Consider the following 16,035-nt stretch of genomic DNA (forward strand, 5'->3'; position numbering starts at 1 on the left):
GTGAGGATGCCAGAAGGAATAGAAATATTCATCATTACCTAAAACCGTCCTATGGATCCCACACAATATTCAACACATTTATACAAGTCTGATATATTCCAAAGGAGACTCCATTCTCAAGTATTTAAAAATGTAACATAATTTTTAATTCCATGTTTCAAGATTATATGGAATTATCTATTTTTGAGAGATATGTAGGTACGGCATAAAATATATCAGAGGGAAGGTTAAAAGTGTTAAGAACATAACTACCAGTACTACAGAACTATCTCTCAGAAAAGGTCACTATATCTGAAAAAGGTCTTCAGAACAGATTACTTTAAACAGGAGTGTCAGAAGTCCTCATCTGAAATAATATCAACTAATGAAATTTTGATTTTTGGCATTTGACATTTGAATGGCTTCATTTCTGGATTGAGCAGAGCAGAGCTCAAGTTAATAACCAAACACTATCTATGGCAAAAATGGCAACTGTATGTAAACAAAAGTCCTAAAGGTAAGGCCAAAATAATGAAAGGAAAGCTTTTAATAGCAAACCATTCTTTAACCCAAGCATGGTTAACCCAACCTGGAAACCCAACATGCCCTCTGTGCTCACCCTTTTGCTCTCCTTGTTCAGGGTGTGCCTGCACAGGCACACAGGAGGATGCTTCTACTCATTTTTTCTTTGTTATTAACCTCTCTCCCTCATAATAGTTCTCTTTATCCACAGCAGTTATAATTTGTTTCATAAAATTTGACGGAATACATTTCTGTCATTTCTCTTTATGCACAATTCCTGGCTTATGCACTTCTCTGCCTATTGAACATACAAGGAAGCTCTAAGGTTTCAAAAATTTAAGCACACCTGTATGGCAAGCCAGGGACCTGCAGAATAGCACAATGCCTAAAAGCTCCATATCAAGGTTTTGTAATACAGCAAGATCCTTTTTCAGTCACTGACTGTAATACAGACTAGAGGCAATGGATCAGCAGTCTATCAAGAAACTGAGATTTCGGTGATTTATTCATAAGGCTGCACACAAACATCAAAAGACATAACTTTTATTAACATTATGCTTATTAAAATGGTTAAATTTAAAGTGATAACATTTTATCTACCAAGAAGTACAAGTTTTTATCTCCCGGTGGCTAACATTAATGACACACAAGACAGCGTACCAGAAAGACTGCGTTTCCCAGATTTTTTTGTTTCAGTTTCTAGGTACTTGATCGAGAGGATTAAAATGTATTTTGAGACACAGTACGTCAAGTATGAAACAGGAGGCCCCGCTAACTGACTTTTCAAAGATACTCTAAAAGTAAAACTTTAAAGTCAAAATTGAAGAAAGTATCAATGTCCAAAAAAAAAAAAAAAAAAAAAGCAACTATCATGAAAATAACTATAGCCTTAAGAAAGAAAACTGTTCTGCAATATAGCTTCCATTGCTGTCGCATCTCACTTAGGCTGCTGTGTCACACAAATCTCCATCCCAAAGACAATTAATGGAAGATGGGTGAATATTATGAGTAGTGGCTTGAAAACAGAATTTCCTGTCAGATTTATCCTGCCTAAAGTATCTGTGCTGGAATTCTGTCACCAAACACAGCAAGTGAGTAAATACTTTCTGGGTTTGGAGCAAGACTCAATGAAGAAGGTAAGAAAAATGAGAGCCATTCAAATCACATGAGATTAGAAACTACAGAAAGGTTTTTGTTTATCAACAGTTAATAAAAGAGAATGAAGCAATTTATATGCAGAAAACTTTCAACACATCTAGAGGAATGTATTCCTCTAGGAATAGACAAGGGTGAAGAAAGATATAGCAATACACTGATTTTTAACAAATCAGTGTAATATATTTTTAATATATTTTAATGTAACTAGAGGACTGCAGTTAGACTGTCTCCTTAGTGCTGTAGTTATATGGAAGAAACCAGATGGTTGCCATCACCTTATTCCTACCAACAGTCTCATAAGATGTTTTGCACTTCTGTATTGCAAACAAAAAACTTCACTGTTATGTATTATTGGAAGACTGAAGAATTATGACTCTTTTCCACAGCTTATTAAAAGCCATGAATCAGCAGCTCTCTAACTTCTGAAATTGTGTACCCTTTTTTCCTACCCCATACCAGGGTATTTTCCAAGGAGTGGAGAGATAGAAGCAGAGACTCCTACTGACATCTGCACATGGGGCTCATCTGTTTACCTGCCTGTCCATCCCAGTCACAGCCCCCAGTCAGGCTGGAAAGCCCCCAGCCCTGAGAGGTGCAGGGGGAAGACACTGGTGGGGGGGGGAAGAGACCTGCCAAGGCCCCCAGGCACCGCCTCCTCCACTGCTGGGATAAAGTTCTGCAGCTGCTTCTGGTGCCCCACCCTTTTTCACCTCAAGCTGTATTTTCTTCACTTCTCCCTGAAAATAAGCACCATTCATCTATTTGTGAATTTTTGAAAAATCAGAAGATACTCGCAACTCCTTCCATATTTGAAAAATTCAGGTTTTATCATACTCAGTCATCATTCATTTCTTGTATCTTGGTACCAGATGTCATTATTGGCCCATCCGACTCCCAAATCCCATGATAAGTAATTTTCCCAAGGGGAAAATTAGTATTTCCACTAGCAGTCCAATGTATGCTTAAAAGAATCACCTAAGCTTCATATGTATAAGAATAAATTATAACTGATGAAATAGGTAAGCAAGAGCAGAAGTATTGCTGTCAGACTGAAACAAAGCTTTCCTGACTTGCTTTCTCATACATCCAAGGCACTATGCAGAAGCACTGCTCATTTGCCTTTCAACATCCTCAGTTTCCAAGCTGGGCAGGGGAGCTACAGCAGCGTGAAACCTGTGGGAGCCACAGCACTTCCTTCCGTATCTTTAGTGGCTGAAACAGAATCCAAACCTGCACCTAAGAAAAGCACCTGCTGAAGCTGTATTCATCCATCAAATGCAAAACCTGCTTCCTTATTTCATACAATCCTGATAGGAATGACATTTTAAGCTCATCATGTTTTTCTAACATTTTTTACCCCGAAAACTGGTAGTTCTTTGATTACAAAACTTAAATGATCTCAGTTCTGGCTGAACTCCAAGACATAAGCACTTTCTTCTGCTGTCTCAGCTATTCTCCTGATGTCAAAGATACATTAAAATAAATGTGAACCATATGGCTCCCCAGCAGATTACTCATACTCCTGCATCAATGAGGGCAAAGCAATTCATTGTCACCAGTGCAGAAATATCTTAGGCATGTGAAAATTTCAAAAGGCTGTAAAAAACATGTGTGAAGCAGCCTTTTGGATTAAAGCTCTGTATTAGACAAGAGGAAATGCTGCATTTCTTACACTCTACTGATGCCACAAAGATTTTTTGCCTTTTCTTTTATACCTGTTATACCTTTTTACAACTTCTGTACTCTTAGTGCTGTTTGCCTACATTCTTGGACTTGTTTTTGGTCAGCTAGGAGACTAAACATTTTAGAAGCTTTGTAGTTAGGGATACGTGTGCCCTAGACCCCAAGGTCCTCTCCAGAACACATTCTGTAAACCAAGATAGAACCATCCAGGGGAAGGTTCCTTGGGGAGGGGGGCTCACTCAAGCCTCTCACTGGGGAATTTTTGATAGATATGCTAATTAGTAAGATCTATAATGTTATACCAGATCTTTTGGAGGTGTGCATTGTGGTGTGCATTGAGGTGCATTCAACCTGGATGTAGTGCACCTAAGGATCCTTAAAATAAATACCGAGGTAAAATCCCTTTTTCCCTTCTAACCGTGTTTGACTTGATTTTAAGACCAGGAAAAGGCATCACTACTACCCATTTGTTTGCTTTTTACCTACTCAGTGTCATATAAACTATTATAAGAAGGATCAGCACAGCACCACTGTCCACCTACTCCATGACTTTCCCATGCAGTGTTTCATCAAGACCAACACTACAGAACAACAAAGCCTAATCCATCCTGGTAATCCAGGTCAAAACACTGCTGACAAAAGCCAGCTTGCTTCCCAACCCTTGTAGAAAACAAAGTCTAGGTAAAGGTCGTATCCCGAAATTGCTTCTACCTCTTTCTCTTGCCTCTCCTTCTATCCCATTGTCTTCCAAAAGGTATTTTTTAAGAGTTTCCATACACTCAATTTACAAGTTTCCAACCCTGAATGATAGAACACTTTTCCTACATGCTGGAAATCCACATTAAGGGGAAATGCTGTGACATAAAATACACCCTCCAAAAGAAACATGTAGGCTTGAGGACAAGGGAGGTATTTTCTATAACAAATTTGAATCTGGAAGTCTTGAAGGGAACTGCATACTCAGTTGTAGATTAATGGAAATTTGAGAAAAGAGGGACAATGCTGGCGAACAACGACACCTATGCAGAGCACTTCATTGGTCTATCCTTCTAGTACTTTCTTTTAGGGTAAAGCCAAAGCTAAATTCACCTCACGGGAAGAGCTGGATGGGAATGCTTGCCTAATGCTAGATTTATTTAAGTCACATTTGAAAATGTTTTTGACAATTACTAGCTTACAGACAAGTCTGACATGAATAGAGAGGATTTTAATTTGTATTTTAAGCATTTTACATCACTGTTAAGAGTTTTGTCTGAAATCTCATACAAATTTTTAATCGTCGGGATGCACGCTAGAAGCTGGAACTTGACCACTAAAATCTCAGTGAAAGCTTTGTGTTTATTTCCTCAGCATCCTCTACCTTCAGAATGCTTTTTTGTGACATTCACCATACTAGTCCCGTTTCTCTATTCTGCAAATATCATCAGCCTGTGGGGAGGAGTGGAGATGGTTAAGCGCTCTCTGCCTCACCATTTCCTCTAAATGCCAGCTGCTGTTCCATAGATGATTATTCCTGACCTTGGCCCCGGCTTTGTGAGGAGGAAAGTCCTACCAGGGATCCTTGCAGGAACACCCATGCATAACAATTGCATTTGCTGAGCTCTCCTATGACACTACAGGCAATCCTTTGTCCCATCCTATGTGTGACTTCTGTGAATGGCCATTTCATACTAATACAGCTACCCATTCAGCTGTCTGTGACCTTGCATTTGCAACATATTTTGTATATCTATCATGAACATCTTCCAACAAAAAAATTTTGTTTGATGTTTTCTAAGCCAACAAAAACATCATGTAAGGAAAAAACTCTCTCTGCTTGTATTGTGTGCAAAATGCACTAATTTATAACAGAGAACTTTTTTAAAAATATAGAAGCATAATTGGCTGCACAAATCATTCTAAAAACTAGTGGGAGCCTGCCTTATAACTCCTCTTTTCAATTTTTAACAATTCTCCCTACAGTAGTCCTTATTCCAGATGAAAAGATGCTGTCATTCTGCATGAGTTTGAGCAGACACTGCACTACATTTCACTGAATTTATTTGCATTTCTTGTTTTTTAATGCTCAGATGAGCTGACTTATTTTAAAATCAAATACAAGAACCTCTCAACCTGTTAGCATTTCATAACATGAGTCAACAAATAGCAATAAGAACATATTCCTCATTAACAAGGAAATTCCAAGCCTGGTTGCTGGCAACATAAGTAACTGCATGATAATGCCATCAAAAAATGAATGTCTGCATTTAGCTACCCATGTTTCCCCATAGTAAACCAGCACCACCACTTCTAGCCCATTTAGGTTTCTATCATTAACCAGCAATTAAACACACAGCTTAAGTTCAAAGCTCAGGCAGTATCTTGTGCTATTGACCTTACACCAAATAAAACTTTATTTTCTTCTATGAAGATAACTCAGGAGAAGCAACACCTTCCTAAGGATTTCATACCTTCTTTCAAGTTATGCATGGCCACATAGATAAGGCAATCTCAGTATGTTAGCAACTCTAGAAAATTCAAACAGTGCTTTACAGGGCATATTGAAGGAACTCCAACAGGCATGTATTTGTGTTTTCAAATTCCTCATTATCTTTAACAGCAAAATCAAAAGATGGTAAGAGCACTTAGAGACCAAAGGGTTTTCTCAGAGCCCTCAGTGACCTGCCCCATTCCTAATGAACCTAAGGCATCCAACACTCTAAAGACAGGACCCTAATTAGTGGAATGATGGGACCTATGATTATGGCTGCAGGATAACCTCACCCATGACAGTGATAATGTTAATGGAAATAGAGAGATAACTGATGGAGGATATCAGCCAGACTGTGTGATGGCACCACCTCCTGTTGGTGATGATCACCTTATCAGATAAGCTGCTGCTGTCGATCTCAAGTGACTCTGAAGGCGAGGAAGAGAACTCGTAAAGTTTCAGCTACACAACACTGAAGTTGAAGTGGCAGAGGAAAGCAGCAGCTCCTTATGTTTCTTAGGAGATGCATCTGCAATTAATGTGCTATGGGGAGTTATTACCAGCACCAAAGTGCAAAAGACGGGACTTCACAAGGTTTCCACAGCTCTTTCAATTGCATGTGATTCTGTAACTTAAATTTTATATCAGAAAATAAGATCAAGCATTTAGAGGCAGGTACCTCACCAAAGCAGGAAGAATCACAGAATCATCAAATTACTAATGTTGGAAAAGACCTCCATGATCATCAAATACAATTTTTGAGCGAATACTACCATGCCCTTTAAACCATATCATGAAGTGCCATGTCTACTTGTTTTCTGAATACTTCCAGGGATGGCGACTCCTCCACTTCCCTCAGGAGCCTGTTCCAATGCTTAACTACTCTTTCAGTGAAACAATTTTTCCTAATATCCAACCTAAACCTCTCTGGCACACTTTGAGGTCATTTCCCCTTGTCTATGAGAAGACTGACCCCCCCACCTTGCCACAACCTTTCATGGAGCTGTAGAGAGCAGTAATGTCTCCCTGAGCCTCCTTTTCTCCACTTAACACCCCCAGCTCCCTCACCCGCTCCTCATAGGATTTATGTTCCAGACCCTTTACCAGCTTCATTACCCTTCCCTGGAAGGGCACATATTCCCCCACACCTGAGCTGGAATGTGGAACCCAGTGTTCCTCAGTGCACACAACATGGGAATGGTCAGGGTGTTGAACTGACATCCTGAACAGCAATTCCAGGTTCTTCAGCTTGCTGGGGAGCAGACGAAACACAGCAGTGGAGTGCCAGAACTGAACAGGGCAATTTAAAGGAGCTCAAATGGCATTGTGAGTGCTCCAGCCCTGTATTCCATGTATTCCTAAATCCTGACTAATACTGTATATGCATGCTTGGACTGCTACTTGAAGATGAACATCCTTCTTTCTGATATGAAGGCAGGGCTGTGAAATGGGACAGCTATGTGGACTAGCTAGTAATATGCTTTGGCATCCATTAAAGTAAATCTGCAATGACTAATGACCTGCTGAATCAAACTGAAATCGCTTCAATAGACTGAGAAAGGTAAGTAAAAAACACAACAGGGATTATATCTGCCAGCAGTAATGAAGGCACTTCATCACCATTTGCTAAGAGATTTAAAAATGTGCACATCTGTAAAAATACACAGACCTAATCAAGAAAATGCTAATGGTGAAAGTTGTCTATTCTGTATGGACTTCAATTTTTATTTACTGACTCAGATGCCTGCAACTTAGGCTAGGGATTTATTCCATTCCTCTTGTTGCTGTCTTTATTTGTTTAAATGGATATATTGTTGAAGAAACTCTGTACTTATCCCCGTGTAATAGTCACAAGCAACAGCACTTAGGGCCATCTCAGTCATGTGTTTTCTGCCATCACACTACAGGGTTAATTGCTGAGAACAAAGTTATCTTCTGGTAGCTCTGCCCCACCTCAATGATCCACAGCCCCTGTGTGCCTCACTTACCCAGCAGGTTAAACTGACTTTAATGGAGCAGGATCCTTGCTAGGCTCCTGTTTATCTGACCCAATACATATCATTTCAAGGGTTGTGTAAATACAGGGATGCACCAGTTGTGCTAGATGGGTTTATATGCAAACTGCCTGCTTGCTAAAGTGCTGAAGGGGTTGTAGTTACAAGCAATTTAGAATTATCTCTTTGTCAGGTCAATTAGAAAGAAAAAATAAGACTTAGAGGACCATGTTAGGATTTTTTTTTTTTAATTCTCAACTTAAGAATTAATATATAGACCTTGATGTTGACTACAGGTCACACAACCCTCTCCCTCTTTTCCAGTCAGTAAAAGAGAGTTTGTAGTGAACTTTGTATTCACCTATATGAAAACAGACCAGAAAAAAGACAGTACACAGGACCTGACAGTGTCTCACTAAATAGAACAGAAAATGGTGTAACATATCAGGAAATAGCTTAGGAAGATAACCTCCATCAAGGAGGTATTCAGGCATGTACCAGAGGCAAGGAATCTCACCAGCCTTTTTTCAGCACTGGCTCTTTTCAGTCTGCTCACTGAAAAAGTCTCACAGACCTCATCCTTAAAAATATAGATTCAAATATTCAACTTAGAAAAGCTCTTGTCCTTTGCCTTTTATTATGGAAGATGAATGAGTTTAAAGCATGAACAAAATACCTTCCAATGTACACTGTTAAGAGTTTTGTTAATGCACATTACATGTGCATGTAATTTTCAGGTGAGTATCACTTAGTAGCTCTTAAGTAATACTGGGGTTCTGCATTTGATTTCTTGGAATTTAGGCTGGTGCATCTATATTAAAGACAATACTTTTTAAAAAATAGTATCAATGCACACACAAACTATTTGCTCTTTTTATTTCTGTATCACCAATGGATATAAACATATGTATTTTAAAAAAAATGTAATATGTACAATTTCTGTATCTGGGAGTGCTCACACAGATAAACACTTACTACTCTGGCCACAAATATCTCAGTCAGATAAATCATTAATCATAACACTGAATACTGCAATTTCTCTTACAGAAAAGGAAGTTTCTTTAAACTAAATTATTTACTACATCAACTACAATTAAAGCTTATTGTTATATACATGTACTACAACTTCCAAGCTTCTCCCCTGAATCATTCCATTTCACTGTATCATCTGTGTATTCACAATAAAATTATGGTCTTCTGTGTGGGTGGGAACAACTGTTTCATGTAAAAAGCCTGTTTTCAGTCTATGATGAATGATCAACTAACTTCTTCAACAGATGCAAATGTTCAAGTATCAGCATGCAGATAATATTGTCACCAAGACATTTCTAAATACTACAAAAGAGGTTTACTGGGTCGCTTACTCCTTTGTGGCATTTGAATAAAATAGGTCCCTGACTAGAGCTGCATCTTAAATATCATATAGCACCTCAAGAGTGTCCATTTGAAAAGTTATGCCTGTCCCTCCTGTGCACAGCAACATTCCCAACTAGAGCAAAGAGGATTCAGACCCTCACATCCAAAGGGATTCGGACCTTCACTGCCCACTCAAGATGAACAGCAGCATTTGGTAGACAAGTCAGTTATAAGAACATTTGTATCACATGCTACAAACAGGATCTCTAGGCACAATCCAAACCACTCAGTTACATGGACCACATTCTGTATGGGCAGTAACGAGGAGCCTCACCTACTCCTTGGCTCACAGTTTTAAGTAATAACTCCGTACGGGAGATCTAACTGCAAAAGAGTTGAAGGAGGCAAACCCCTGCTTTTTAGAACATGCATTTCACTAATAAACAATATAACCACCTAAAACAAGTATCATAAACTGCAAATATAAACTGTAAATTTATCGCTCCCAGAAATATATGCTGCAAATGTAGCTTTGCTAACTTAAGACCAAATTCTTATTTGTAAACAAAACCATTGTGAGGGACAGAGATATCCTCTGCTACCTGAAAAGGAGAAACTACTGAAATAATGTGTACCGCACACAATATTCATCAGTTTCAAATAAAAGAAAGCTTACACTGTTTTTAGAGGAGAACTCTCACCAATACTGTATTACAGAGAGTTGACAGCTGCAATACATTTAGCTAAGGGAAATAAAAAAACTGAGCTAAAAAAAAACCCTACAGTACCTGTTTGAAATGTTTTGAACACAACTCCCAGCTTCAACTACAAACAACTACATAATTCTAATAGCAAATAGGTAGGAGCTTCCCAGAGACTTCAAACTTTAACAAATAGCCAAACAGGCAAGAAGTCAAAAGAATGTAAGTTTATTTTACTAAGTCACTTTGAGCAAGTCACAAACTGAACATCATAGTCTGTTTCATGATCTGTTCAACTGAAAATCATCATGCTTATCTAACCACAAAATTTATTTTATTTTGAGAAACAGGAATAATTCTTTAGGTACATAGAGCTAATACTTACGGGTAAAATGATTAGAAGTGGATGGATTGACACTATCACCACTGTCAGCACTTTCACTGCTAGAAATGTCATCATCTGATTCCCTCACGGAGGAGCAAGGTGAGGAGCCATCAACTTCTTCAAACTTCCTCTTTAAAATTCCACTCATTGCTGCAATGCTGTCACATGTACCTGTAACAGGAACAGAGGCAATGAGGCACTGAAACATCCAGCTGCAGAATATGCAATCATAACCTCCAAAGTAATTTTCATTTCAAAATAGCAGTAAATTGCCACTTCTAGTCTTGAATAATCATTTAATATGAAATTACACATGACTAATTAGGAGAGAGTGAAGCCACAGAGAAGAAAAAAAAATCTTAAGTCCTACTCTAACTTCACATGTATGGAGATGGTTATTTCACTAGAATAATCTGTAACAGATTGCTTTCAGATAGTATTTTTCCCACAATGTCAACAGCATCCCTGTCTTCTGGTTATGTTGTGAAGTGTCAAACAAAGAAAAAAATGACTGACTTGGTCCCTCCCTTGGCTGCCACAGGAGGAAGGAATGTTCGCAATGAGGGACAAAATTAAGTAAGAAGAAATCATCCTAAACACTACAATTCCCATTGCTAAATATATGTGACATAACCAGTATTCACATCACCCTTCAAGAATTCCATCTGATAATTCCAATATTACAAACAGATAGAAGACAGTGAAGACACAATGACCACATACTAATTTGTGCTCAATAAATACCTGGATTTCAGAAGTTACCCACACCAGTTAGAGACACCAACTGCCTCCCAAACGCTCTCCTCTCCCAGTTACCGTGAGTTCATGAAAGGCAAGTACCCCTCAATTAACCTGATCTCCTCCTATGACAAGGTGACCTGCCTAGTGGTTGAGGCAAAGGCTGTGCATGTTGTCTACCTGGATTTTACTAAAGCCTTTGACAATGCTTCCTGCAGCCTCCTCATGGAGAAACTGGCTGCTTACATCTTGGGTGGGTGTAAAATCTGGCTGGCTGGATGGCCCAGAGAGTGGTGGGCAATGGAATTAAATCCAGCTGGTGGCTGGTCACTAGTGGTGTTTCCCAGGGCTCAGATGAGGCCAGTCCTGTTTAAATATCTTTTATCAGTGATCTGGACAAGGGGATCAAGTGTCACCTCAGTTAGTTTGCAGATGACACTAAGTTGGGCATGAGTCCAAAGAAGGGCAATGAAGCTGGTGAAGGTCTAGAAAGTGACTCATATGAGGAGCAGCTGAGAGAGCTGGGGTGTTCAGTCTGGAGGAAAGGGGAGGGCCTCATCACTCTCTAAAACTCCCTGAAAGGACTTTTTATTCAGGTGGGGGCTGGCCTCTTCTTCCAGGTAACAAGTGACAGGACAAGAGGAAATGGCCTCAAGCTATTCCAGGGGAGGTTTAGATTGGATATTGGGAAAGGTTTCTTCAATGAAAGGGCAGCCAAGCATGGGAATACCCAGGAAAGTCACCCCAGAAACACCACTCCTGGAGGTATTTAAAAGACATGTATATGTGGCACCTGGGGACATGGTTTAGTGGTGGACTTGTCAGGTCAGGTCAATGGTTGGACTCAATGATCTTTGAGGTCTTTTCCAATCTTAATTATTCTGTGATACCAAAATTAAGAAATGAAATGCCTACTATGTTCCTGAGGTTGAGTAGAATAGTGTAAAGCTAAGTATTCAAGCAGAAATTGAGCAGCATGTCCTGGTTCTGGCCAGGACAGGGTTAATTTTCACAGTAGCCTGGAGGGGGCATGGCCAGGACACCGTGTTATTCTATACCACCTCACATCATTACTGGGGGCAGGGGGAAGGAGTCTTTCTAGGGAGCAGAGGTTCCTAATGGCTCCAATTCCAAGCTGGAGGAAGCAGTGGGGTAGCAAGGCAGAGGGAGCAGTTGGGTGTTGTCTGTTGTGGGTTTCCACAGTGAGCAGTAACATTTCTTTCCTTGTACCCTCTGTCATTAACACTGTTGCCCTAACTGTTCCTTTTCTTCTCTCATTGCCATCTCCAGCAAATTGTTCTTATCTCAACCCATGATCTTCACCTTTGTGCCCCCAGTTCTCCTCTCCAGCCCACTGCAGCGGGGAGGGAGAGTGTGGAAGCGAGTGAGCAGCAGCGTGGTTTGGAGAGTTTCTGTGGGAGCACTAAATTGGGGAGTACCCCTCCTACACCGTGACAGAGCACAGGTGGAAGTATTGCAGGCAATTAACTAACTGAGGAGAGATCAAGAACAGCTGGAGCCTGCCCAGGGGACACACAGCTGCCACCATCCCACCTGCAGCACTGTGAAGAGAAACACTCCTACCACTTATCCAGGCAAAAAGTTTGTCTGGGATTGATGACGCACTATACTTGCCAGGGACACAGAACCCAGCACTACAACCTTGACACAGGGCTCTGCCAAATCCCACTGAAAGCAAGAAAAATAAAAATTCATTTACATTGCTCACGAAAAAGAAATCTCAGAAATTTTAAAATCTCTACAGCTACCTTTAGGACTCATTAATTCTGAACCAGCCATATTCTGCTCCTTCCAGGAAGCTGAACTAGATACTCTCCAGAACTCCCTTCCAACCAACGTTTCTATGGCTCTATGTTTAAAACCCTAGTATATCTGTGAGGAAGCTTGCATAAGCTGGGCTAAATGGCTACTAAAGAAGACAAGGTTACAGCAGAGATTCCAGCACTGGCCAAAACATTTAACAATTAGCACATTTCAGGGTTTTGGCTCAGGCCACTTTCTGCTCTCCTGGAAAAACGCAGGATGAAACAGGTGCCAGAACCATTCCCAGCAGGCAGGCTGGATGAGGGCACCTGGGTTTTGGCAGAGGCCTGACAGCTTAGCCATTGTGGACAAGAGCTGCATCCTGCCACTTGGCAGCAGAAGCCAGAGAATGCTGTCCCCAGCACACATCGTTCTTATCTTTTTTTTTCAGTTAGTTCAGAGGCAGTCTCAGGGATGTAGCCTCTATGCTCTGACCCTGTAAGCACAGCACTTCAGCAGGTTCTCTGCTTTGCTCACACTTGGTCTCATACTAAGTAGTTTCAATGTGTCCTATGCATTCTATAGCTCCCCTCAAGCCCCAACACCAGTTTCTTTCCTGTAAAAAACAAATGACTGTGTGAAGGGATTTGCAACCTTTTGGCCTGGTGTGAAGTTGTAACAGGATAAAGGTAGGTATATGAGGATGAGAACTACCAAAAAAAAGGAAAAAGAAAGAAAGAAAAAGTAGGACTCACCAGTCTCCAGAGTCTGTAAGACTAATTCAAAATCATAATTCAGCAAACACTGAAGTCTATCTATATGAAATTCAGGGGTTGAGGTGGCAAGAAAGCAGTGGTTTCTTCCCAGTGCAACAGAAATTTAATTCTAATTACTTGTTTTGATTTGCTGACAAAGCATTTTACCTTGCCTGCCAGCTCCTAAGCACAGTGGGAGTGAGTTATGAGCAGGTTTAAACTTACCTTTGTAAGTCAAAACTAGAAATTGCATTTACATTATACAACATTTTTATGATACTATTTAATTATGAGGACTAGAACAAAAATGTTATAATAAGGGAGTTCATTCACTTCTTAAGAATCAAAAGCTCTAAGAACAACACATGCAATTTACCAAGTTTAATATACTGTCTCCAGCAGTAGTCACTATTTAATGCTTCAATGGAACGCAATGGGAAGCAAAATCCAGCCAAAACCACTGCAGATACACAGCTCTGCTTCCTCATCCTTGCAGTCAATTTCCCCTAAGCACAAGACTGAAAAGTTGCTGTATGACAGCCCAGCCTCAGAGAAATTCACTTGACTTGGTCTCCTGAGGGAACAAGTTTCTTACTAGTTTTCTGTGAGAAGAAAAAAACCACAACAAAACACATCTTCTGAAACTACAGCCGCACCCCCTTCAAAATTACAGCAGTTTCAATCTCTACAATGCTTTGGACAGTAAACAGCAGCAGAAAGGCACCAGTGTTTAGCAGCACGCTTTACTAGATAGAACTACACAGGTACCCCCCACAAAGTGGAAACAGCTGAACAGAAGACACTGACATCTTGTAGCTGTATTACAGTGACATTTCCATTTCAGCAGTGATTACATTACATGGGAGGCAGAGTGCATCTGCTGATGCTGTACAGAATTAGGAAATGCCTTTATAGCTGGGGGATGTGCAGGGAGGGAATGGCAATGGAGACACAAATGGAACTGCAGCATTAAGTTCCACATCCCAAAGCTGGGGGGTTTGTCTGATGGCTGCAGTTGCTGGAAAGCACCTTGCAGGTTCCTGCCCACACTGTCAATCTCACAGCTGTGCAACCCTTAACAGCCTGACTCTGGGGAGCTCCCCAAAGCCACACAGCCTCTTGCTGATACTCCACTTTTAATGTGGGAACTTAAAGTGTTCATCTGCAAGAACAAGGAAGAGAAAATGAGTGAGAAACCGTGCAGGTCTGGAAACACTTGCACACTTGTTTACAATTCAGATTCTTCCCAATTCTGAGTTAATAATCCCCAGAACAAGATGAAGATTCCCATCAGAAGGTACAGCTCCTGAGAATAATGTAGGGGGGGAGCACTGGTCCCCCATACAGCCAACGTGTGCCTGCTCTGGGAACTGGTGCCATATTTCCTAGGGCTAGAAAACAAGAACAGAGGGAATGATGTGCCATCTCAACAGGTACACTTTGGCACCTCACAGCTACACCTGCTCAGTCTGCCCCCTGCAAGGGCACAGGGACGTACAAATAGCGGATTACTGCTTGTTGACTGAGCAACAGCTGCTTCCAGTGGAGCAACCAGCACCTTTGAAATTACTCGAACATCCTTGTCTTTGGTCAAAAGGCCTTTTCCTAGAAGGCCCCTCGGACCAAAACCCCTTTCCTAGAAGGCTCTGCCAATCTGTCACCAAACTGCCTTCTTCAAAGGCATGTGAGCTTTTCCAGGGTCTCACTTTCAAGTTTCCCTAGCATAAAGACACTTCTGTACATACCCAAAGTTACAGAGATTTGAGACATCTGAGTAAGTTCCTGTTGAGGTCTCCCTGGGAACCTGGGAAGAACTTCGTGTTCTTCCAAGTAAGGTGTCCAAGAACAAAAGGAAAATCTACTATGAGTGCAAACCATGTTGAGAAGGAAAAGGGACAGAAAGGCTGGGCCAGGCCCAAAGCCATGAGCAATTGTTTATGTACCCAAAGGCTGGTAAATACAGTACAGCACTTGGCTGCTACCTGTGCCCCATCTCTCTGGACTATGAATCTTGGCATTATTTTCTACATAGTAAAATGGTCTCCACTTAAACAAAGGACTAGGATGCTCTCCACTAAGCTATACCTTAGAGGCAGCAGGTACTGAACAACAGATTCAGCTCTCCAGCACCTGGGTGAGTTTCTTAGCTGTTCTATTGTGCATATTAACAAGAGACACATTCAGCAGCAAGAATGTGTACAAGATCTGTACAAGAAAGATGTTTTGAGAGGAAGAGTGACCTATGCTCTGCTCTTGCAAGGGAAGGTCTATGTACCTGCCCTCAGGAGCAGGTACTGGACTGTGACTGCAGAGCACAGGGAACTCCAAGAGCGTGAGCTATGGATCCATGCTGAAGGGTAACCACATGGACACTGGGATTAAAACATTTATCTCTCAAGCATCTAACCTCCAATGGTCTCGCTTCTTATTTCATTATGTGACTTAGAGACTAATCCTGAAACCTTACTCAGAAGACCTGTAGTCCTCAATGGCCACAGCCAATCCTCAGTACAAGAGAAAAACCATTCCT

General features: G+C 40.8%; 1 protein-coding gene across 6 annotated transcripts in view; it reads right to left on the reverse strand.

The window, feature by feature from the left end:
• The window catches only part of CSRNP3 (cysteine and serine rich nuclear protein 3), an 88,997-nt gene that overhangs the window by 21,801 nt on the left and 51,161 nt on the right, over nucleotides 1-16,035 (reverse strand). For all 6 annotated transcript variants that reach the window (XR_001862406.1, XR_001862405.1, XR_001862404.1 and 3 more), the window contains one exon: nucleotides 10,249-10,419. Coding sequence is in view for 3 of the 6 variants with exons in the window: in XM_017735728.1 (XP_017591217.1) it covers nucleotides 10,249-10,419 (171 nt within the window). In the remaining 3 variants the exon portion in view is untranslated. The remainder of the gene's footprint in view (nucleotides 1-10,248; nucleotides 10,420-16,035) is intronic.

The sequence above is a fragment of the Corvus brachyrhynchos genome, unplaced genomic scaffold (assembly GCF_000691975.1).
Source record: "Corvus brachyrhynchos isolate BGI_N302 unplaced genomic scaffold, ASM69197v1 scaffold255, whole genome shotgun sequence".
NCBI classification, from domain to species: domain Eukaryota; kingdom Metazoa; phylum Chordata; class Aves; order Passeriformes; family Corvidae; genus Corvus; species Corvus brachyrhynchos.